General features: G+C 44.5%; 2 protein-coding genes across 2 annotated transcripts in view; one reads left to right on the top strand and one right to left on the bottom strand.

The window, feature by feature from the left end:
• Window positions 1–25,150, top strand: part of rnpc3 (RNA-binding region (RNP1, RRM) containing 3) — a 39,598-nt gene extending 14,448 nt beyond the window's left edge. Inside the window, exons 6-16 of the mRNA XM_083778000.1 lie at window positions 1,696–1,807; window positions 3,725–3,793; window positions 9,256–9,425; window positions 12,967–13,095; window positions 13,873–14,045; window positions 17,342–17,548; window positions 18,523–18,617; window positions 19,696–19,754; window positions 20,250–20,382; window positions 20,986–21,055; window positions 24,968–25,150. Of these exons, the coding sequence (XP_083634126.1) occupies window positions 1,696–1,807; window positions 3,725–3,793; window positions 9,256–9,425; window positions 12,967–13,095; window positions 13,873–14,045; window positions 17,342–17,548; window positions 18,523–18,617; window positions 19,696–19,754; window positions 20,250–20,382; window positions 20,986–21,054 (1,216 nt within the window). The 3' untranslated portion in view covers window position 21,055; window positions 24,968–25,150. The remainder of the gene's footprint in view (window positions 1–1,695; window positions 1,808–3,724; window positions 3,794–9,255; window positions 9,426–12,966; window positions 13,096–13,872; window positions 14,046–17,341; window positions 17,549–18,522; window positions 18,618–19,695; window positions 19,755–20,249; window positions 20,383–20,985; window positions 21,056–24,967) is intronic.
• LOC310868109 (kelch domain-containing protein 3-like) lies at window positions 5,050–6,135 on the bottom strand (the record flags this gene model as incomplete). Its single annotated transcript, XM_083778373.1, has 1 exon — window positions 5,050–6,135. One exon carries the CDS (start codon window positions 6,133–6,135, stop codon window positions 5,050–5,052), a length of 1,086 nt encoding a protein of 361 aa, XP_083634499.1.
• Window positions 25,151–25,509: the final 359 nt, after the last annotated feature.

Raw genomic sequence — 25,509 nt, 5'->3', positions numbered from 1 at the left:
CCCCCCCCCCCCAGTTTCACACGCATTAGTCTACGGACCCCCCCGATTTAATGGCATTTCTATCTCTGGTACCCCAATTTTATATATTGTAAAATCAATGTTAACCCATTCTGACCTGAGATCAGATTCATACGAGGTTTCCACTGGACACACACTGGTCTGATTAACCCATTCTGACCTGAGATCAGATTCTAAAAAATGTCAGTCGTTCTTCGATATTTTTCAAAAATAGCAGACCTACAAGCTCGTAGCGCGCCACTCGGTGGCGCGCTACGAGCTTGTAGATCTGCTGTTTTTCAATAGCTTAAAGCATAACATGATGCTGACACCAAAATGGGTTCCCGTTCAGAATGGGTTAATGTAACTCTGAGAGTGTACAATTGGAACTGCGCCACATTTGCACGACTTTTCAAGAATAGCAGATCTACACGCTATGAGCGTGTAGATCTGCTATTTTTGAACAGCTAAAGTTTAAAATTGTGGTTAAAAGCTGTAAGTTGACACTGATGCGACTAAATGGGTTAAGGCAGTGTTTCCCAACCTTTTTTGTCCAGGGAACACTTTTCATAGCCTAAAAATCTCGGGGAACACCTAGGGGGGGAAGGGGGGGGGGGGGGTGTATTATATATATATATAAAATATACATATATATTAAATATATATATATTATAGTAAAAGTAAATATATACGTAAAAGTAATATAATAAAATAAAAACACACATGACAGCACTCATCAAATAACGAGAATGAAAAGGACAGAGACAGTGCCTCAGTTTCAAAAAATTGCTCATATGCAATGTGAAATGCCACCTAATCCTTTTGCTTGTCTTTATTATGGGCCAACTTGTGAAAGCTGCATGCTTTTATTGTGAAGGGTCTCAGTTCTCACAGCCTGCTTATTTTCACGTGCTGAAAATAGCTGATCGACAAGCTCACAACGCGTTGCGGACGCAACGCGTTGTGAGCTTGTCGATCAGCCATTTTCAGCATGCAAGCATAACACGTGTACGACGAAGAATAAATCAGGCATAACTGCGCTTCTGTGGAGGGATCGAGGAGATATATTTGTTGGCCGAACGAGGCGATCATGTTTGGACATCTATGGACAGCTATTTTTCGTGGCACATTATGTTTAATCACAACAACGTCACGTTTACTTTACGTGTTTGGGTCGGGACTACGAGAATCTAAATGTTTGGGCTAGGTCGGGACATGTAGGACTGTATGTGTCTGCTGTCTACGACGCGTGCATGTGGCTGCGCTCTGCGCGCTCCAGTCTTTCTGGAGGGAGCGAAATGTAGCCTCTTCTGCATGCGTCTAAGCATTAACATTTCAATGGCCGAGGGTCGTTAGTCTATTGTTCCGTGTTGATGTTATCGCACGTCTAATGGTAGACGTGTGACAACAACGACACAACTATAAGAAGCCTGCAGCCCAGTAGCTACTAGCTATAATATTGCTTTCGGGGGAGAGTTAGTGTGCCGCCTGATTTGACAGAAAGTAACACTATAACTTAATTTCGGTCAAATTACGCGGAGCAGTTGGACACATCAAACGGAGCACCAAAGCTCCGCGACACACAGGTTGGGAAACACTGGGTTAAGGTACTGAGATGCAGCATCTGTCTAATGCCGTCTGTCTGTCTGTCTGTCTGTCTGTCTGTCTGTCTCTCTCTCTCCCTTGTTTTTTTTATAGGTTGAAATTCCAGACGAATCCCAGTTACAAATATTTATATCCACCGCCTTCGAATGGGATCCTGACCAACATATCGCACGCCCTCGTCAGCGTGCCAAAGTTCTACGTTCAGGTGAGTACATTTCTGCATCCTCTCTGTCTCTACATTACATTCATATTGCTTAACCCATTCTGTCGGGAACCCCTTTTGGTGTTAGCATTATGTTGTGCTTCAGCTATTGAAAAATAGCAGACCTACAAGCTCATAGCGCGCCACCGAGTGGCGCGCTACGAGCTTGTAGGTCTGCTATTTTTGGAAAATCGAAGAACGACTGACACAGAAACATAGCTTTTTCAGAAAACTGTCAGGATGTAGAAGACATTTTTAGAATCTGATCTCAGGTCAGAATGGTTTAAGCTGTGTCTGGTGGTCCGGGGACCACCAGTGGTCCTTGGAGGGGGTCTCCAGGTGGTCCCCAGGTGAATGATGGAGAGCTGGTGGTAACCAAATTGACCCCTTGTAGATCTTTAACTCTCGAGAGCGTAAAAAGGTGAATTTTACGACCCCAAGAGTTTAAATTATTGTTAAACATCTGCATTGCTTAATTCACAAGAAGTCTACACAATTAAAGGATGTATTTTGATCAGCGTTCTGCCTGTCATCTCTCCTATTGGTACCAACACCAATACAGCATGGAATTGTGGACACAATCTAATCCAACGACAACAAAATATAGTTTAGTTTTGGGTCTGAGAGGCAAAATCTCATCAAATGGTGGTTTCCGTGGCTCAAATGGGTCTGAGAGGCTAAATGTCATCAAATGGTGGTTCCGTGGCTCAAATGAATAGTGTGAAAGGATGAAAACCAATGTTCTATATAGTCTTGTTTGTGTTTCCTTTTTTCCATAATTTACTATTTTTAACTCAAGGCAGAAAACGGGGACAAATAAAACCATGCAAAAAAAAGAAAAAAAAAGAATACAGCTATTTTGGAGGCTTCGGCGTTTTGACTCGTGAAAAACGGAAATCCCTGAAACGCCCGGATAATAAACGTCCCGGTGGTATTTTCAAGAACTGCATCCTCTCAGACCTCGTAAAAAAGAAAAAAATCAAACTGGCAAAACATTTGCCTTGTAATAAAGTTTCACAATTTGTGGAGCAGGTATTAATAATAGACCATGAGTTATGGTGGGGTTCATAGCGTCAGCTCTGTGTCTCTGGGGGGGGGGGGGGTCGCTGTTTCTTTTCTTTTTATCTTCCAACTGCAGTCGTTTCCAGGTTGGGTAGGTTGGTGGTGCTGTTGCGTTGCAGTGGAACTGAGATATGCACGCACGCACGCACGCAGGCACGCAGGCACGCACCTTGCATTTTTGAGTGGTGCAACCACTCCTACAACCAGCTTGCAATGTCCTCGTACCTGTTTGTGTGTGTCCGCCTCTGTGAGAGCACGAGTATGTGACTTAATAATAGCAGTAGGGGGCGCCAGAAACAGTGAGAGGGGTAGTGTCTCTAATGAGAGAGAGAGAGAGAGAGAGAGAGAGGGGGGGGGGGGGGGGGGGAATTGCACCACTCAGTTCACACGTGTGATTTTTCAATGGGAGCGTGGAAACTAATGCTAAGAAATGCTTGTTGTTTACACGTTGAGCCCAAGAAGGTACGATCATCACTCTCGTTGCCTGTTTTGCAGAGAGCAGCTGAGTGTGTTGCAGTTCAGTTTTGCACAGTTCCTCCTGTGTGGGACACAGTTTTTAACCCGTTTTGGTGTTAGCATTATGCTATGCTTTATCTATTGAAAAATAGTAGATCTACAAGCTCATAGCGCGCCACCGAGTGGCGCGCTACGAGCTTGTAGGTCTGCTATTTTTTGAAAAATCGAAGAGCGACTGACATAGAAACATAGATTTTTTCAGAAAACTGTCATTTTCAAACGGACATTTTTAGAATCTGATCTCAGGTCAGAATGGGTTAAAATATCTAGTTAAGCCTAAGCGTGTGTGTCTGTGTGTGTGTGTGTGTGTCTGTGGTGTGTCTGTGGTGTCTGTGTGAACAGGTTCTTCACCTGATGAACAGGATGAACCTGCCATGTCCCTTCGGTCCCCTCACAGTCAGACCGCCCATGGTAAGCTTGGAGATCGGCTATTTCGTTATTTTTTTTCGCTATTTTTGTTAGCATTATGCTATGCTTTAGCTATTGAAAAATGGCAGATCTACAAGCTCATAGCTACGAGCTTGTAGGTCTGCTATTTTTTTTGCAAGTGAAATAAACCGTCATCACGACGGCATCAACACATTTTGTTCGACTAAATCAACTGTAGACTCAGGGCTGTATTTTGCGTGTCTTAAGTACCAGGTCTTATTCCCTAACTTGAGTAAACTAAAGACCTGGAGGCGTGATCAATGCTCTTTCGCTATTCTTTTTTTAATTTTTTAATTTATCCCACAATTTTGTAACCCAGTTTTCTTTTCACCCAGTGCCAATTATCTAATGTAATCCTGGGCGCTACACTTCCTCTGCCAACCTGGGTGGGCAGCGGACTGACCTCATGCCTCCTTCTATGCATGAGGAGTCCAAGCTGCTTCTTTTCACCTGACAGAGGGGAATTTCCCCGGCCGGACGTAGCGCGTGGAAGGGACACGTTATTCCGACCAGTTCCTTTCCCCTCCATCAGGCGCCCCGGCTGGCCAGGGGGAGGCAGTATAGAGACCAGTTCCTTTCCACTCCATCAGGCGCCCCGGCTGGCCAGGGGGAGGCAGTTTAGAGACCAGTTCCTTTCCCCTCCATCAGGCGCCCCGGCTGGCCAGGGGGAGGCAGTATAGAGACCAGTTCCTTTCCCCTCCATCAGGCGCCCCGGCTGGCCAGGGGGAGGTAGTTTTAGAGACCAGGATTACTGCATGTTTTTGTGAGGGTATCTACCCTAGGGGACACGGGGAGAACACGCAAACTCCACACAGAAAGGCCCTTTTGCCAACCCCCGCCTCTGAGTGGCCAAAGAGCCACTCAGAGGCCACTCAGCCACTCAGATCACGCCTCCAGGTCTTTCATCTGAAGATGAAAGACCCATCTGAAGATGTTTTGTACCAGTGACACCCCGGAAGAAAAGATAGCAGTTCTACAAGCTTATAGATCTGCTATTTTTCAACAACTAAATTTTCAAATAATGGTGGTTAAAAACTAAGGTGACACAGAAGCATTCCAGGTGTTAACGGGTAAAACCCTCTATACTTGATATAACTGACCTGCAAAGAGCACTTTTTTTGTCCTTTTTTTTTCTTGATGATGTTCGATGATAACAGCGCCCCTCACTTCACACGGGTTTGATTTTCAAGTTTATAATTCACAATAGACAACGTAGTTGTCATTGGTGGATTTATCATTTACTCAGTTTTTCCGTCATGGTTTGCGAGTTCCCACCTGATGTCGTGAGGGAGTTCAGACTGCTCCAGACCGTACTGAATAACTGCTAGCTTACATAACATCTTCAAACCAGGATTCACGTCTAGCACGTAGAGGACGCTGGGCTTGTCTCTGTATCCTCGAAAGAGCACGATACGATCTCCCACCATGCAACAGGACATCCGGTCGATCGGGAATGGGAGTTTCCCCTTGGGCTCAACCTTCTTCCAGGTGAAGGTCTCTGGATTGAATTTCCACACATCATTGAGGGTTGTTATTCCGTTAATATATTTGTGGCCACCACATATGTACAACTCTCCATTGTAGGTAAAGGCTGAATGACAAGAGCGTCCTTCTGGAAGCAGCTGTGCAGATGGCGTGCTCAACCAGAGGTTGGTCTCTGTGTCAAACACTCTGATGGTGTTGTGGGACTGACCGCTCACCCATCCCCCAAATACAAACATCTTTGTCCCGATGATGGTGGCAGAGTGATGTGATAAAGCAGGTGGTGGAGTTCCTCTGGCATTAATCAAAGACCAGGTCATTGTGCTGGTGTCCAACTTGTACATGTCATTAGTGCGTCCAGTCAGCTGGGTCCATCCTCCACAGACAAACATGACCTTCCCCAAAACACAGGCTGAGTGGTTTATCCTCCCCTCTGGAAGTGTCCCAGAAACACTGGGCTCAAACCATCTGTGGGCGTCGACATCGAATGCATAAAGAACTTTGGAGTAGTTCCCCTGGACATAATTACCATCAGCAGCCTCCTCTACCTGAAACTTCACCACACCCCCCCAGATGTAGACGATGTCTTCTATGAGCACAGCTGTGTGGAGAACACGGTTGGAGGGATCCTCAGGGGGCTGTTCTTCTCCTCTTCCGGTTGTCACAGGAGGAGGCAACTGAGTCCAACGCAAAGACACTGTGTTGAAGACGTGCACTGCAATCTGGTCCCTGTCGATCAGGTCACAGTACCCTCCGAAGGAGTACAGCTTGTGTCCCACCGCTACGGCAGCATCGAAGGATCTCTTTGTTCCTCTGTTCAGGTGCAAGGTCCAACGCCACATTTTAGACGATCACAATGTGTGCGTTTGAAAGCGAAGTCCCCGAGTGTCTCTAACAATGCAGTTCTGTTCCACGTGCTGACACTTATATATCGGTACAGACACACAAAGACCATATTAGGGCAAGAGTAACATAATTAATGACAGCACATTTCATGACGGAACTACATATTTGGGCAAGAATGGGATCAAATGTACTCTCGAGTGCCGGATATCTTTGATATTTGCGTTTCCTTGACATGCATTTTTGGAGGACAATGTTCTAGCTGAGTGAGGGCAGAGAAGTGAAGATTGGGAGAGTGAGGACGCTAATTGTGATTGGCCGGAATTAGATGATGTATGATGATGTATGATAAGAGCGCCCCTCACTTCACACAGGTGTGATTTTTGAGGGGCGCTAGCCCCTCCTATATTCAGCTATTAGTGTAGATTTTCCTCTTACACAAACATTAAATTCCCATTGACAATGAATGAAGCATTTACGTCATATGTGTCTGAGCAAATCGTCTTAGTGTCTGTTTCTCCTACACCAAGATTAATAACTTCCCATTGACAATGAATGGACAATTTGATATCAGTGTCTGAGCAAATAGACATGGAGATATAGGGGTGATCAGGTCCAGAGCCCGGGCAAAGGCTTTTGTGCTGGTTCTGGACAACCAGCTATCTGACAGACTCGACACCGAGCACTGCACTCCCTGAGGGGTAGTCGGTGGGCCGAACGGTTCTCGAGTTACGTAGATTACAGACGTATGGACAGACGTACACACAGAGACGTGCTGCATTTATACGATGGATAGATAGATAGATAGATAGATAGATAGATAGATGTGGTCATCTGGTTTTTGAGGACAATAATGCACCAACCTTTCCGTTCACAAGTTGTCGACCCCATCGGTAGCTGGACATCACTCTGGCCTGTCCATAAGGGTGGGCGAGCATGAACGCTGCGGCCATTTTGAACATCCTTATCAGGACAAGGTGTTAGTTAGCCAATTAAGACCTGAGACCGGATTCTACAAAATGTCTTCTAAATCCTGACGGTTAAAAAAAAAAGTTTCTCAATCTTCATGTCAAGGACCACCAAAACGATATGTATTCGGCCGCTGACACCCATCTGAAGATGTTTTGTTGGCTGGCCAGGGGGGGGCAGTATAGAGACCAGTTCCTTTCCCCTCCATCAGGCGCCCCGGCTGGCCAGGTGGAGGCAGTTTAGAGACCAGTTCCTTTCCCCTCCATCAGGCACCCCGGCTGGCCAGGGGGAGGCAGTATAGAGACCAGTTCCTTTCCCCTCCATCAGGCACCCCGGCTGGCCATGCAGGGGGAGGTAGTTTTAGAGACCAGGATTACTGCATGTTTTTGTGAGGGTATCTACCCTAGGGGACACGGTGAGAACACACAGACTCCACACAGAAAGGCCCTTTTGCCAACCCCCGCCTCTGAGTGGCCAAAGAGCATTGATCACGCCTCCAGGTCTTTCATCTGAAGATAGATTACATAACATATTCAAACCAGGATTCACGTCTAGCACGTAGAGGACGCTGGGCTTGTCTCTGTATCCTCGGAAGAGCACGATACGATCTCCCACCATGCAACAGGACATCCGGCCGATCGGGAATGGGAGTTTCCCCTTGGGCTCAACCTTCTTCCAGGTGAAGGTCTCTGGGTTGAATTTCCACACATCATTGAAGGTTGTTTTTATTCCGTTATTATATTTACGGCCACCACATATGTACAACTCTCCATTGTAGGTAAAGGCTGAATGACCCGCACGTCCTTCTGGAAGCAGCTGTGCAGATGGCGTGCTCAACCAGACGTTGGTCTCTGTGTCAAACACTCTGATGGTGTTGTGGATCTGACCGCTCACCCCTCCCCCAAATACAAACATCTTTGTCCCGATGATGGTGGCAGAGTGACGTGATGAAGCAGGTGGTGGAGTTCCTCTGGCGTTAATCAAAGACCAGGTCATTGTGCTGGTGTCCAACTTGTACATGTCATTAGTCCATCCAGTCAGCTGGGTCCATCCTCCACAGGCAAACATGACCTTCCCCAAGACACAGGCTGAGTGGTTTATCCTCCCCTCTGGAACTGTCCCAGAAACACTGGGCTCAAACCATCTGTGGGCGTCGACATCAAATGCATAAAGCAAGTTGGAGTCGTCCCCCTGGATATAATTACCATCGGCATCCTCCTCTATCTGAAACTTCACCACACCCCCCCAGATGTAGACGATGTCTTCTATGAGCACAGCTGTGTGGAGCACACAGTTGGAGGGATCCTCAGGGGGCTGTTCTTCTCCTCTTCCGGTTGTCACAGGATGAGGCAACTGAGTCCAACGCAAAGACACTGTGTCGAAGACGTGCACTGCAATCTGGTCCCTGTCGATCAGGTCACAGTACCCTCCGAAGGAGTACAGCTTGTGTCCCACCGCTACGGCAGCATCGTAGGATCTCTTTGTTCCTCTGTTCAGGTGCAAGGTCCAACGCCACATTTTAGACGACTACAACGTGCTTGTTTGAAAGTGAAGTCCTCGAGTGTCTCTAACAATGCAGTTCTGTTCCACGTGCTGACACTTATATATCGGTACAGCCCCACGAACACCATATTAGGGCAAGATTATACATGAGTATTGACATAGCACATTCCATGACATCAGAACGGAACTACATATTTGGGCAAGAATGGGATCAAATGCCCAGGCCGTGGCGTAACGGTCTGGGCACCTGACTGGTAATCCAGTCGCAGTGTGCCGCGGGTTCGACTCCCGAGCCCGACACGGCCTTTACTGCATGTCATCCCCCCATCTCTCTCCCGTTTCCTGTCAGCCTACTGTCTGTCCCTTCAAAAAATCAATAAAAGGCGTAAGCCGCAAAAAAATATCTTAAAAAGAAAAAGAATGGGATCAAATGTACTCTCCTGTGAGGACAAGTTTTTGGCTGAGTGAGTTTTGTTATAAGCGTCTTATGATATTTAGTCGACTAAAACTACACTAAAACATTCTCCAGGTGACTAAAATGTGACTACAACTAAATGAAAACTATTCAAGAGACTGTGACTAAAACTAAAGCCCACAGTCACGCCTCTCTCTCTCTCTCTCTCTGTCTCTCTCCTCGTCTCCTGTAGTTTGAGGCGCTGCCCCCTGCCCCGCCCATCCCCATGCCCCCTCCCATGCCCCCCCACTACCCCCCCTTACCCCAGGAGGAGGAGGAGGGGGAGGGGGGGGAGGAGATGGACCTGTCCAGCGAGGAGGGGTCCGAATACGAGAGCGGAGGAGAGGACGAGGACAAGGAGAGGTGACCGCTACGACCCAATGTCCAAAACCACCTGTTTCCATCCACACTTTTCCTGGGCCGTGTGCGCTCCAGTTCCTGTCGATTTCATTGGATATCATTGGTCATCTGACCAGTTTCATTGGCTTTCATTGGATCAAATCGACAGGAACTGGAGCACACACAGCCCAGGGAAAGTGTGGATATGTTCCCCGGCATGACTGTGTCGACAATAGCAGATCTACAAGCTGACAAACGTGTCACGATGCAACCTGTTATGAGCTTGCACATCTGCAATGTTTTTGCTGCCATAACAATTTCATCGAATTTCAATTATCTTACAAGCTCATAGCGCGCTCAACCGAGTGGTGCGCTCCTATGAGCTTGTAGATCTGCTGTTTTTCAACAGCTAAAGCATAACATAATCCTTATTATGACACCAATAGGGGTTCCCGGCACAGAATGGGTGGTAAACGCCATATTATGCTCAATATCGCACCATCCGGAATATCAGAATTAGTATTTTAACCCATTCTGACCTGAGATCAGATTCATACGAGGTTTCCACTGGACACACACTGGTCTGATTAACCCATTCTGACCTGAGATCAGATTCTAAAAATGTCAGTCGTTCTTCGATTTTTTTCAAAAATAGCAGACCTACAAGCTCGTATCACGCCACTCGTGGCGCGCTATGAGCTTGTAGATCTGCTATTTTTCAATAGCTAAAGCACGACATGATGCTAACACCAAAACGGGTTACCAGTCAGAATGGGTTAAAGTAATAAAGATGGAGTGCCACGATTTCTTTCCACCCTAAAACATGATCATCAGGTATTACTATAATATAAGGAGGAAGAACTTTTTCCATAAAGTGTACAGTATTTTTTTTAAATCATTCTTTTATGAGGACACGCCCACCAGTTCATTAAGTATGCCTGGTTTGCCTGGTGGGTGGTGATGGGTGGTGATCCACCTGAACTGAAGCCACACCCACAGCTGTAGTTGTATGATAAAGGGGGAGGGGTTAGGGGAGGGGCTGATAGTGTGATGTCACTATATTACTGTTTATTTCATTGGCCCGTTTGACTGTCAAGGGTTCATCCTCCCTCCAGGAAGAAACCCTAAATACAAAGTTATTACACCATTGCACATAAAAACGACTCCAGGGTGTCTAATGAAGTACTGTCACCTCATAGACACATACAGTAGACTCCATGGTGTCTAATGAAGTACTGTCACCTCATAGACACATACAGTAGACTCCAGGGTGTCTAATGAAGTACTGTCACCTCATAGGACACATACAGTAGACTCCATGGTGTCTAATGAAGTACTGTCACCTCATAGACACATACAGTAGACTCCAGGGTGTCTAATGAAGTACTGTCACCTCATAGACACATACAGTAGACTCCAGGGTGTCTAATGAAGTACTGTCACCTCATAGACACATACAGTAGACTCCAGGGTGTCTAATGAAGTACTGTCACCTCATGGACGCATACAGTAGACTCCAGGGTGTCTAATGAAGTACTGTCACCTCATAGACACATACAGTAGACTCCAGGGTGTCTAATGAAGTACTGTCACCTCATAGACACATATACAGTAGACTCCATGGTGTCTAATGAAGTACTGTCACCTCATAAGACACATACAGTAGACTCCAGGGTGTCTAATGAAGTACTGTCACCTCATAGACACATACAGTAGACTCCAGGGTGTCTAATGAAGTACTGTCACCTCATAGACACATACAGTAGACTCCAGGGTGTCTAATGAAGTGCTGTCACCTCATAGACACATACAGTAGACTCCAGGGTGTCTAATGAAGTACTGTCACCTCATAGACACATACAGTAGACTCCAGGGTGTCTAATGAAGTACTGTCACCTCATAGACACATACAGTAGACTCCAGGGTGTCTAATGAAGTACTGTCACCTCATAGACACATACAGTAGACTCCAGGGTGTCTAATGAAGTACTGTCACCTCATAGACACATACAGTAGACTCCAGGGTGTCTAATGAAGTGCTGTCACCTCATAGACACATACAGTAGACTCCAGGGTGTCTAATGAAGTACTGTCACCTCATAGACACATATACAGTAGACTCCATGGTGTCTAATGAAGTACTGTCACCTCATAGACACATACAGTAGACTCCATGGTGTCTAATGAAGTACTGTCACCTCATAGACACATACAGTAGACTCCAGGGTGTCTAATGAAGTACTGTCACCTCATAGACACATACAGTAGACTCCAGGGTGTCTAATGAAGTACTGTCACCTCATAGACACATACAGTAGACTACAGGGTGTCTAATGAAGTGCTGTCACCTCATAGACACATACAGTAGACTCCAGGGTGTCTAATGAAGTACTGTCACCTCATGGACGCATACAGTAGACTCCAGGGTGTCTAATGAAGTACTGTCACCTCATAGACACATACAGTAGACTCCAGGGTGTCTAATGAAGTACTGTCACCTCATAGACACATACAGTAGACTCCAGGGTGTTTAATGAAGGACTGTCACCTCATAGACACATACAGTAGACTCCAGGGTGTCTAATGAAGTGCTGTCACCTCATAGACACATACAGTAGACTCCAGGGTGTCTAATGAAGTACTGTCACCTCATAGACACATATACAGTAGACTCCATGGTGTCTAATGAAGTACTGTCACCTCATAGACACATATACAGTAGACTCCAGGGTGTCTAATGAAGTACTGTCACCCCATAGACACATACAGTAGACTCCAGGGTGTCTAATGAAGTACTGTCACCTCATAGACACATATACAGTAGACTCCATGGTGTCTAATGAAGTACTGTCACCTCATAGACACATACAGTAGACTCCAGGGTGTCTAATTAAGTACTGTCACCCCATAGACACATACAGTAGACTCCAGGGTGTCTAATGAAGTACTGTCACCTCATAAGACACATACAGTAGACTCCAGGGTGTCTAATGAAGTACTGTCACCCCATAGACACATACAGTAGACTCCAGGGTGTCTAATGAAGTACTGTCACCCCATAGACATATACAGTAGACTCCAGGGTGTCTAATGAAGTACTGTCACCTCATAGACACATACAGTAGACTCCAGGATGTCTAATGAAGTACTGTCACCTCATAGACACATACAGTAGACTCCAGGGTGTCTAATGAAGTACTGTCACCTCAGACACATGAAAAACTGGAAAAATACAACGATTGTGGCACTCCATCTTTAAAGGTATATTCAGTGATTTCACTCAAAAAAACATAGGTTTCATTTTTGGCTGTGGGACCCAGCCTTTCGTCCAATCAAGATAGAGAATCAAAAACGAAACATAAGGGTTTTTGACCCCCAGGGGTTAACTGGGGACAGGGAGGAACTCCTTATATGGTCAGCACACTCTATAGTAGAGAGGATTATCACAACAAAACAAAGAAATAAGTGATATTTGAATTAAGTGAAATCACTGAATATACCTTTAAGAATTTCAACCCTTATTCATTTCGGGGCTGCGGTGGGTTCTGTTGGGTTTTCCTCTCAGGATTGCTCGTCTGATGGGTCTGGTGAACCGGACCTGTAAGAGACCTCTGAGGACCAAGGTGGCTTCACGGAGGAAGAAACCCAGGATCAAGGACCTCCTGTACACTCCCAGGCCTTCGGACCCTCACAGGTAAGCTATCCATCCATCCATCTTCAACCGCTTATCCGTAGTCGGGTCGTGGGGGCAACAGCTCCACCAGAGTGCTCCAGGCTTCCCTCTCCAGAACAAACTCTTTGTCAAGGACCCCCAAATTGACACTACTTAGCCCGCGGAGCTCCATTTGAAAACACATGCCAGGGACCCCCATAAGAGAAGATTTCTACGGCTCTAGCAGTGATTCTCAACCAGTTTAATTTCAAGGACCCCCAGTTTGACATGTATTAGTCAAAGCCTACGGACCCCCCATTTAATGGCATTTCTATCTCCGAGACCCCCAATTTATATTGTAAAACTAATGTTAATTTAAGTGTACAATAACGGGTCCATTTGGTTCCATTTGTACACTCTCTGAGTTACAGACCCATAAGGGTCCATTTGGTTCCATTTGTACACTCTCAGAGTTACAGACCCATAAGGGTCCATTTGGTTCCATTTGTACACTCTCAGAGTTACAGACCCATAAGGGTCCATTTGGTTCCATTTGTACACTCTCAGAGTTACAGACCCATAAGGGTCCATTTGTACAGTCTCAGAGTTACAGACCCATAAGGGTCCATTTGTTTCCAAACTTTCATTTAGCTGGGGACCCCCTGGAACTCCCTCAAGGACCACTGGGGGTCCCGGACCCCCTGGAACTCCCTCAAGGACCCCTGGGGGTCCCGGACCCCCTGGAACTCCCTCAAGGACCCCTGGGGGTCCCGGACCCCCCACTAACGTGGTGACTGTTCCCTCTGTCCTGGGACGCAGCGCTCCGGGCCCGACGCTGCAGCCCTCCGACATCTTCGAGCAGCCTCAGGCCACCGGGACCAAGAGGATAGAGTTCCACATCTCTGTTCCCGACGTGGCGGCCATTCTGGGGGGAGGAGGAGGAGGAGGAGGAGGAGGACAGAATCAACAGGCAGATGTGGATGAAAGCGAAGGTAAGAGATGTATTGTCCACGCAAGTTGACTTCTATTTAACGTCGGATGCGTGTGGTGGTGACCTTAGCATAAGTCTTTGCAGGTCATCTTGTCTTCCTTTTTAATGACGCCAAAGTCTCTGAGCCAGTGTTGAAAGTCAATCGCGCAAATTCCAGCTTTTCACCAGAGGAGAAAAAATGAGTTAATAGCACAGGCAGACTCTTCACATACTAGAGCATGTCTGAAATAAGTGCCAGAGCTGAAATCGACATGTAAATATGAAATAAATGCTTAAACATGTAGCTAGGTGTAATGTTAGAGACCACAGAAGACATGTAAATATGAAATAAATGCTTAAACATGTAGCTAGGTGTGATGTTAGAGACCACAGAAGACTTGTAAATATGAAATAAATGCTTAAACATGTAGCTATAGGTGTAATGTTAGAGACCACAGAAGACATGTAAATATGAAATAAATGCTTAAACATGTAGCTAGGTGTAATGTTAGAGACCACAGAAGACATGTAAATATGAAATAAATGCTTAAACATGTAGCTAGGTGTAATGTTAGAGACCACAGAAGTGAACCTTTTCAAGCCTGTTTTCTCAACTCTCTGTTTCTCTGCCAGACATTACTCTATAAGCCATATCTCCAAAACTTGTGGGTCAAACTGAACAACCAATATGTCAATTTGAAGCTATGATTCCCTGCTTTCATATGACACGAAAAAAGTAAAAATCAAAAATCCAATGGCAGTCTCTCAGTCAAATTTGGTCACATATAGGAAATACAGTGGATATATACAGTAGATCCAAATATTCTTAGCCATATGTGATTAAATTTGACTGAGGGACTGCCATTGGAGTTTTTCGTCATTGCACGATGGCAGTCTCTCAGTCAAATCTGGTCACATATTATGTCCAGACAGGCAGACCTACAACACTCACAGACAACTGGAACAACTTTTAGAAGAATAGAAAGATGCTTATTTTTTTCCTCTAGCGTACTTTTCTGACCCAACAGAGGAGAGAGAAAAATAAAAAACCCAATTCTCTGCAGTGGAAACAGATAAAACAGGACGGGGATAACACGGTGTGGCAGCGATCGTATAATCCCTTCCAATTCTCCTAACCCGTTATGGACCGCGGGACCCCTTTTGGTGCTTTTTTTAACCATTATTTTATACTTTAGCTGTTGAAAAAATAGCAGACCTACAAGCTTATAAGAGCTTGTAGGTCTGCTATGTTTGGAAAGATCGCGAAAAATGTGGCGCTAATCTTTGAATATATATATATTCTTTAATTTCTTTCAGAGCGAACGTTTTTAACTCAAATCTTTGCTTCTCGGAAGGGGGGGGGGGGGGGGGGGGCGATGCCGATTACATATATTTTTGGGGGTCCTTGACGTGAAAATGTTTGAAAACGACCGACATAGAAACATAGGGTTTTGTCATGATTTAGAAGACATTTTGTAGAACCGTCCTCATGGGTCTCAATGGGTTAACCAATCGCCCACCATAGTTTATCACACTTACAAGAAGACACACACACACACACACACACACACACACAGAAACCTATATCACAGATGCTATGTGCCGCTATATATCTGCGAGAAGAGGAAATGGCATCTCTGGTCTCGGCCTCAGAGCATCGTTCGCTTGCAGGTGCGCTCTCTCTCTCTCTCCCTCTCTCTCTCTCTCTCTCTCTCTCTCTCTCTCTCTCTCTCTCTCTCTCTCTCTCTCTCTCTCTCTCTCTCTCTCTCTCTCTCTCTCTCTCTCTCTCTCTCTGAGCCTGGCGTTCCTTATCTCTGTCCTCTCTCTCCAGTTAACCCTTTAGACCCCAAACCAGAATGCAGTTCTCTTCTTAAAAACCTGTTTCTACGTCAGTGCTTCTCAAACCGTTTCATCCTCAAGGACCCCAAAACGTACATGTAATTCATTATTATGTAATTACATTATGTAATGTAATTGTCCTCCGCGAGCTCCCCCCCCCCATCTGAACATATGTTGTTCCAGGGACCCCCCACCCCCCCATCTGAACATATGTTGTTCCAGGGACCCCCCCCCCCCCCCCCCAGAAGCAAAGATGTGAGTTTAAAAACGTTCGCTCTGAAAGAATAATATATTTAAAGATTTGCGCCACATTTTTCAATATTTTTCAACAATAAATAGCAAGCTCGTAGCACGGCACTCTGTGCTTGTAGATCTGCTATTTTTCAATAGCTAAAGTATAACATAATGCTTAATAAAAACACCAAAAGGGGTTTTTCTTTCTCCCGTCCTGAAAGGGATAGACATCTCTCTCCGCGAATTCACTCCCTCGCCACAGAAAAAAACCTCCCGGGAAGTCAAATAGATCTCAACCTCTGAAACGAGAAAGATTTCTCATAAAGGCCAAAGCCGGTGGAGAGATCAACTGTGACGGCTGGCTTTTTTGGGATTAGTCTCGTTTCAAAGCTCGCTGTCACGATGTGGAAGGCATTTGTAGATTCGGTTCTCAGGTCTGAAAGTGATGGATGAAAAGCAGAGGTGGTGGAGGTTTGAGAGATAATGCCGGTGATCTAGTCTCTCTGTATCGGTAGAACCGTCTCGCTGCAGAGCGCTGCGTTCACGAGGAGGTACATGTTGGCTGATAAGTTGTTCCCCGGGATTTCTACCGCTTGACTGCTTCCAGTGATTCCACCAGCCCGCGCGCACGCACACACGCACGCCACGCCACGCACGCACGCACGGTTAAATGGTATGGCCTTAAAATATGTCAGGGATATTGTTGTTGCCCGGTTTGGGACCCGCGTGTCGCAGGCTGACTGTGTGTAGCGTTGCTATGACAGTTTTCAACCTAATAAAATCCATACATTCCACCCGCCATAGTGCTGCCAGAATTCGAATGTCGAATGTATATGATCTTTAATATGATATGAATATTGCAGCCTTTCTTTCTTTATCTATATGGTCCCGTCCTGAAATGCGCTCTCTTATTGAGTCTTGCGAGATCAAATGAATGATTCATAATTATCTTAATAGCCTAATCTTTGTATAATGTTTTAGTTTACGTGGCACAGTGTCTCGCCAGAACTCGCACAGCAATTTTATTATTTATTTTTAAAATTTCGAATCTTAATTTAAAATATTTGATTTTTCTTTTATTATTTACATTTGAATATTCATTTGAATGTGGAATATTCGTTAGCAGCACTAACCCGCGACAGAGACTATTATCCTCCTGTGTCTTGTTGTTTATTTTTGCTTGTGCTTGATCCATTCAAAGTCTTGTTTTGTTGAACTTTGTCCCCCCTGTCTGTCCCCCTTTAGAGGACGAGAGAGGAGGGCCGGCAGCCGGCCCGGAGGAGGTTGAGGGGGAGGGGGGGGAGGAGGAGGAAGGGGAAGGTTTCGGGAAGATGTACCCGTCCAGCGTCCGTCCCTCCCAGGACCAGGACGGGGACAGCGAGGACAGCGACGGCCTTCCCACCGACGTCATCTCCAGGAAGGAGCTGGACAAAGGACGTCTGTCCAGAGACGGTAAGGAGCTGGACAAAGGACGTCTGTCCAGAGACGGTAAGGAGCTAGACAAAGGACGTTTGTCCACAGACGGTAAGGAGCTGGACAAAGGTCGTCTGTCCAGACACGGTAAGGAGCTGGACAAAGGACGTCTGTCCACAGACGGTAAGGAGCTGGACAAAGGACGTCTGTCCACAGACGGTAAGGAGCTGGACAAAGGACGTCTGTCCACAGACGGTAAGGAGCTGGACAAAGGACGGCTGTCCACAGACGGTAAGGAGCTGGACAAAGGACGTCTGTCCACAGACGGTAAGGAGCTGGACAAAGGACGTCTGTCCACAGACTGTAAGGAGCTGGACAAAGGACGGCTGTCCACAGACGGTAAGGAGCTGGACAAAGGACGGCTGTCCACAGACGGTAAGGAGCTGGACAAAGGACGTCTGTCCACAGACAGACGGTAAGGAGCTGGACAAAGGACGTCTGTCCACAGACAGTAAGGAGCTGGACAAAGGAACCTTTCTCTCGTTTCAAAAAAATTATTCAATTTCAAAATTATCGCTCCATGATCGCTCGGGTTCAGGGGACCCCCTGGAACCCCCCGACTGAACCCCCACTTTCAGAACCAATGCATTAACAATCATCTCTTGTCTTAACACAAGTAAGATGCGCGAACGTGGGAAGCGATCGCAGCTCGTAAATTGCAATAACAACAATTTGAATAAATTACGTACTTTTTTAAGTGGTTTTTTGTTAAGTTTTTGTGTGTGTGTGTGTGTGTGTGTGTGTTTTGTGTGTGATAAAGCTCCGCCCTCTGGTGGCGAGCGGGTGGTGTTACAGCGTGACACACACACACACACACACACACACACACACACAGACATGTTCTGCTAGGTCTCATAGTTGGTGCTCAATGCATTCGCAACAACATATGCCAGGTTCCAGAACCCTCTGTTCCTTCCAGTTCTTCAGTGTTTTTATTTAATTCTTCCAAACAGAGATCAAGAGGATGTCCGTGTTTAAGAAGTACGAGCCCGGTGAGCCGACATGCAGACTCTACGTGAAGAACATCGCCAAGCAGGTGGACGAGAAAGTAGGTTTTTATTTATTTCTGCTTTTTTACAGTCTTTGTTTGTGTGTGCTGGCATGTCGTCGTACAGTTGTAACGGCTTGTTTTCTGTCTCAAGTCCCTCATGCATCATTTAGTTCTGCACAATTCTAGATCAAATGTTAACCTATTTTGGGCGGGCACCCCTTTTGGTGTTGGCACTATGTTATGCTTTAGCAGCTAAAGCATAACATTTTTCAATAGCTAAAGTTTAGCTATTGAAAAATAGCAGATCTACAAGCTCATAGCGCGCCACCGAGTGGCGCGCTACGAGCTATTTTTGAAAAATCGAAGAACGACTGACATAGAAACATAGCTTTTTCAGAAAACTGTCAGGATGTAGAAGAACATTATAGAATCTGATCTCAGGTCAGAATGGGTTAATCTCAATCTACCTCCACAAGGTGTATAATATATATGTATATATCTGAATCTGGATTCTTCACACAATATAGCGCCACCAGGAGGCCGACACATTTTCTAATATTACTCCTTCAGATGTTATCCGAATTTCACGCAAATCGGTACACATGCTCTCCATAGTCCTGTGATCAAGACGCATTTTTGTTTGATTTCTCGTAATCCACCTTCATTGCCTACGATTGGCCTCTAAACTTTTCAGGAGTAGCACCGCTTTGTACCCGTTTTGTACAAATCGCCACAACTCCTCAACGCAGCGTCCGATTGCGGTGAAACTGTGCATGCATATTCCCACTAGGCTGAGGAAGAAGTGCCACTTGACACTAGTTTTCAAATCAGCCTCATGGTGGCGCTACAACAGGCCAAGCCGTGTCTCACACACACACGCACACCCACCCACACACACACACCCACACAAACATTTTGCCAAACATCACACACACTTTACCTCCTGGTGGAGACCTGTGCCAGCACTTTTTCTAGTTGGCCCTGCACCCAGTGTCGAGGTGTGTGTAAATAGGTACGCTCTGAAATGGATGTATTCTGTGACACTATAACACACACTATAACACACACTATAACAACACCCGTTAATGCTACTGTTAGCATGTATTTATTGACTTGTGATGTCTCTCTCTCTCAGGACCTGAAATACATCTACGGCAGATACATCGACCCTTCGTCGGAAGCAGAGCGGAACATGTACGTAATCCCTTTCCACGCTTAACGGAGACTTCTATAACTCTTAGCTTGCTTGCGATGCATCAGTGCAGCGTTTTGATTAATTACTCTATTGCATCAATTGCTAATGACTCTCGTCAATTTAACCCTCAACTGACCTCTCTCTCCGCTGCGCCTTGGCACTGTTCTTTATGAGAGACCAACGCTAATGCCAACAGTATCAGTATGAGTACAAATCAGTACAAACTACAGTTTAACCACTTGAACTTAACCACCATCCTCGTGTCCATGTTTCCACGATTCAAATTAGAAAAAGAAGACATTTAGTGTAATCTAGGGCTCAGGTCTCAGTGTGCTAGTGATTGATAGCAGCGTGTGTCTCACTGTCTCTGTCTGTCTCAGGTTTGACATTGTCCTGATGAAGGAAGGCAGGATGAAATGTGTCTCTGTCTGTCTCAGGTTTGACATTGTCTTAATGAAGGAGGGCAGGATGAAATGTGTCTCTGTCTGTCTCAGGTTTGACATTGTCCTGATGAAGGAGGGCAGGATGAAAGGACAGGCGTTCGTGGGCCTCCCCAGTGAGCTCAGCGCCCAGAAGGCCCTGAGGGACACCAACGGATACGTCCTCCACGACAGGCCCCTGGTGGTGGTATCCTTTACATTTACAACCCTTGAAATAGCAGATCTACAAGCTCACAAGTGTATTATTTATAGGAGTTGAGGCCCCCTGCGCTAAGACACATTTGTACGTGTGGTAGACATGGTGGTTTAAAAAAGTGATGCATTGTTTTACCCGGAAAACACAAAACAAAAACGGAACATAGAAATGTAAATATGGACATCAGCGCTTGCCGTAGCGCCTGCACTAGCCTCGACGACCTTAACCCATTCTGGGCGGGAACCCCTTTTGGTGTTAGCATTATGTTATGCTTTAGCTATTGAAAAATATCAGATCTACAAGCTCATCACTCAGCTCATCACTCAGCGCGCCACCGAGTGGCGCGCTGAGTGATGCAGCGCGGTGATACCTGAGTGCCCTTTAAATACACACCCAGTGCTGTCAAATCTAAAGCCCGGCACCAAGTGTTCAAATATAGTATAGTATGCCAACCTAACAAATAATAAGTCACCATCCTAATGGCTCCTACAGTTTATATGTGTTGACCACGTGTTGCTCTTGCTTACTGTACTGTACTGTAAATGTCTCTGTATTAAGAGCTGAACTGTAAGGACCTTAACCGTGAGCCCACAGCAGTTCGCCAGGTCAGCGAGGCCCAAGGCAGACGCCGGAGACGCCAAGAAGGGAGGGAGGAGACGCTGAGGTAAACAGACAGAGGACACTTTATAAACAACGTGTGTGTTTAAAGGACAGCTTCACCACTTTTCAACCTGTCTTCATATAATAGGTCCTCACTAATAATCATGAAAGAATAGTGCAATTTTTTTCTACTCGGTCTGTGTCTCATAGGAGGGCTGTGGGCAGTTCAGAAACCGTCTTCCAGTGACATCATCGATGGGAAATACAAGCTAATAGAAATTGCAGGCTTTCTAGTCCTGAAAAGTTGCAATGCGGAAATGGAAGCCATCGTTAACGATAATGACAATCTGCCTAATGATGATGTCACTGGAAGACGGTTTCTAAACTGCCCACAGCCCTCCTATGAGACACAGACTGAGTAGGAAAAGATCGTGCCATTTTATCATGATTATTAGTGAGGACCCATTATATGAATATAGGTTGAAAAGTGGTGAAGTGGTCCTTTAACAGTGGTGGAAAACATTACGTACACTGTACTTTCCATTAATATAGTGGTTACAACTGTATTAATTGATTACCCGAGTCCCGTGGTGGGAGTTCTGCTCTGGTTTTGGCTATTGAGAAATAGCCAATAGCGCGTTATAAATAAAGCTCGTAGTGCGAGCTTGTAGGTCTGCTATTTTTGAAAAATCGAAGAACGACTGACAAAGAAACATAGCTTTTTCAGAAAACTGTCAGGATGTAGAAGGCATTTTTTTAATCTGATCTCAGGTCAGAATCAGTTAACCACTTCAAAGTAACTGTAGTTTGTTTTCAAATAAATGTAGTGGAGTAAAAGTACAGTATCTGTCTCCCTCTAGTGGAGTAGAAGTAAAAGTATTGAACATTGGAAATGTTCTAAAGTTTAAAAAAGTACCTCAAAAAGTTAACTGTACTTGCAGTTAGGGATGCACGATTAATCGGTAGCATAATAAAAAATACCATATCGGAATGGTATCAAAAGAATACAGATTAATCTGTTTTTACAAGCAACATTATTTTTAAATGAAAAGGTAAAATAATCGTCAATGAGATCAATATAAATCAAAGGTGTCTAGTACCTCTAGTCTGGAACAAAAGCCAAATCAAATGTGAATGCGTGTATAATGTGTATATTTCATTCTGTTGTGAAAACAGAGTACAGGCTATTTATTGATCCATTGGTTTGAATACTTTATTAACCCATTTTGACCTGAGATCAGATTAAAGAAATGTCTTCTACAGCCTGACAGTTTTCTGAGAAAGCTATGTTTCTATGTCAGTCGTTCTTCGATTTTTCAAAAATAGAACTACAAGCTTGTAGTGAGCTTGTAGATCAGATATGACCCTGCAAATAATGGTATATCGGTCATAATTTCATAATCGTGCAGCCCTACATTACAGTAGTTCCTTTCCACCACTGTTTGATTGATTTATTGAAAAATGTATTAACAGTTTGCAGAATTACAGTACATTTCAAGCACAAACTCAATACAAAGACTGTTAACCGTGAGTGGACGACCCAATTAAGCATTATACTTGTTTACAAGAGGGTCCACCTTGTTCAATTCATCAAAACATTTAGAGACGTACAAATAGACACTTTTATATAGTCAAAGAACAGGACAGGAATTCATCATAAAGGAGGTAAAAATGGAAAATAAACATATACAGTGAGGGGGGAAAGGGGGGGGATTCATATTTTACGGTGGCCAGTTTTTAATTGCAGCCGTCTGTATAGGTGCCCTTTGAGAGCGGTTTTGAAGGAGTCAAGGGATTCACATGTCTTAATGACTGTTGGTAGGGCGTTCCACATTTTGGTGGCATAGGAGCGAAAATAATTTAGTCCCTTGTTTGTGTTAGAGGCCATTGTGATGCTAACTAAACATTAGAGGTCATTACGTTAAGTGCTCATTCTGATGCTAACTAAACGTTAGAGGTCTTTACGTTAATAGGTCATTCTGATGCTAACTAAACGTTAAGAGGTCATTCTGATGCTAACTAAACGTTAAGAGGTCATTCTGATGCTAACTAAACGTTAAGAGGTCATTCTGATGCTAACTAAACGTTAATAGGTCATTCTGATGCTAACTAAACGTTAAGAGGTCATTCTGATGCTAACTAAACGTTAAGAGGTCATTCTGATGCTAACTAAACGTCATAGGTCATTACGTTAAGAGGTCATTCTGATGCTAACTAAACGTTAAGAGGTCATTCTGATGCTAACTAAACGTTAAGAGGTCATTCTGATGCTAACTAAACGTCAGAGGTCATTACGTTAAGAGGTCATTCTGATGCTAACTAAACGTTAGAGGTCATTCTGATGCTAACTAAACGTTAAGAGGTCATTACGTTAAGAGGTCATTCTGATGCTAACTAAACGTTAAGAGGTCATTACGTTAGAGGTCATTGTAATGCTAACTAAACGTTAAGAGGTCATTACGTTAGAGGTCATTCTGATGCTAACTAAACGTTAGAGGTCATTACGTTAGAGGTCATTCTGATGCTAACTAAACGTTAAGAGGTCATTCTGATGCTAACTAAACGTTAAGAGGTCATTACGTTAAGAGGTCATTCTGATGCTAACTAAACATTAGAGGTCATTGTGATGCTAACTAAACGTTAAGAGGTCATTCTGATGCTAACTAAACGTTTAGAGGTCATTGCGTTAAGAGGTCATTCTGATGCTAACTAAACGTTAGAGGTCATTGCGTTAAGAGGTCATTCTGATGCTAACTAAACGTTAGAGGTCATTGCGTTAAGAGGTCATTCTGATGCTAACTAAACGTTTAGAGGTCATTCTGATGCTAACTAAACGTTTAGAGGTCATTCTGATGCTAACTAAACGTTAGAGGTCATTGCGTTAAGAGGTCATTCTGATGCTAACTAAACGTTAGAGGTCATTACGTTAAGAGGTCATTCTGATGCTAACTAAACGTTTAGAGGTCATTCTGATGCTAACTAAACGTTAGAGGTCATTGCGTTAAGAGGTCATTCTGATGCTAACTAAACGTTAGAGGTCATTCTGATGCTAACTAAACGTTAGAGGTCATTCTGATGCTAACTGAACGTTAAGAGGTCATTCTGATGCTAACTAAACGTTTAGAGGTCATTACGTTAAGAGGTCATCCTGATGCTAACTAAACGTTAGAGGTCATTCTGATGCTAACTAAACTTTAGAGGTCATTCTGATGCTAACTAAACGTTTAGAGGTCATTACGTTAAGAGGTCATCCTGATGCTAACTAAACGTTAGAGGTCATTCTGATGCTAACTAAACGTTAAGAGGTCATTCTGATGCTAACTAAACGTTAAGAGGTCATTCTGATGCTAACTAAACATTAAGAGGTCATTCTGATGCTAACTAAACGTTAAGACGTAATTCTGATGCTAACTAAACGTTAAGAGGTCATTCTGATGCTAACTAAACGTTAAGAGGTCATTCTGATGCTAACTAAACGTTAAGAGGTCATTCTGATGCTAACTAAACGTTGTGTTAGAGGTCATTCTGATGCTAACTAAACGTTTAGAGGTCATTCTGATGCTAACTAAACGTTACGAGGTCATTCTGATGCTAACTAAACGTTAAGAGGTCATTCTGATGCTAACTAAACGTTAAGAGGTCATTCTGATGCTAACTAAACGTTGTGTTAGAGGTCATTCTGATGCTAACTAAACGTTTAGAGGTCATTCTGATGCTAACTAAACGTTAATAGGTCATTCTGATGCTAACTAAACGTTAAGAGGTCATTCTGATGCTAACTAAACGTTAATAGGTCATTCTGATGCTAACTAAACGTTTAGAGGTCATTCTGATGCTAACTAAACGTTAAGAGGTCATTCTGATGCTAACTAAACGTTGTGTTAGAGGTCATTCTGATGCTAACTGAACGCTGCACATGCTCTTACTGTCATTGTAACTGTTGGCTGTTGTCTTGTTTGCACTTCATGTATTTAAGACGTCAACCCTTTGTGACGTGGCTCAGCAAAGGACCGTTTCAGTATCCTTGTCCTGTCCATATCCTTTTGCCCAGAAGATTGTATCATTTACATTAAATGTAACCTTTTTTAATCTGAACGCATGTAATTATTAAACTGCAACATCTGTAAACAAGCGTGTGCAATGAAAGTAGGGGGGGGGGGGGGGAACAAAACATTTTCCAGTTCTGGAAAAAAAAAGTTTGGAATTTATCAATGGTCCTGGAAGAAATTGTTGGCTGCAGCATTGTTTTTTTGGCTATAGAGCACCGAAGTTCTGACGTCACTCGCTCATCCCCTGGTCCTGCCCGGTTCACGGAAGTAATTTCTCTATGGAGAATAACATGGGGTGATCTAAAAATCGTTCCATATAAGCGTTGTGGTCCAAAAATAAACAAACTCTCTGCGTTATTGTCAGGGAGGTGTCTCTGTATCGTTTACGACCGGCAGTCACTCATTATGATACAGTCTGCTTCTAGCTAAAATGTGACTAATTCAGTAGTAGTAACAATAGCGTTTTCTC

This window comes from Protomyctophum parallelum, assembly GCF_964188405.1.
Source record: "Protomyctophum parallelum genome assembly, chromosome: 12".
Classification (NCBI taxonomy): domain Eukaryota; kingdom Metazoa; phylum Chordata; class Actinopteri; order Myctophiformes; family Myctophidae; genus Protomyctophum; species Protomyctophum parallelum.
Note: the sequence above shows the minus strand (reverse complement) of the source record. Positions and strands in the feature narration are given on the sequence as shown.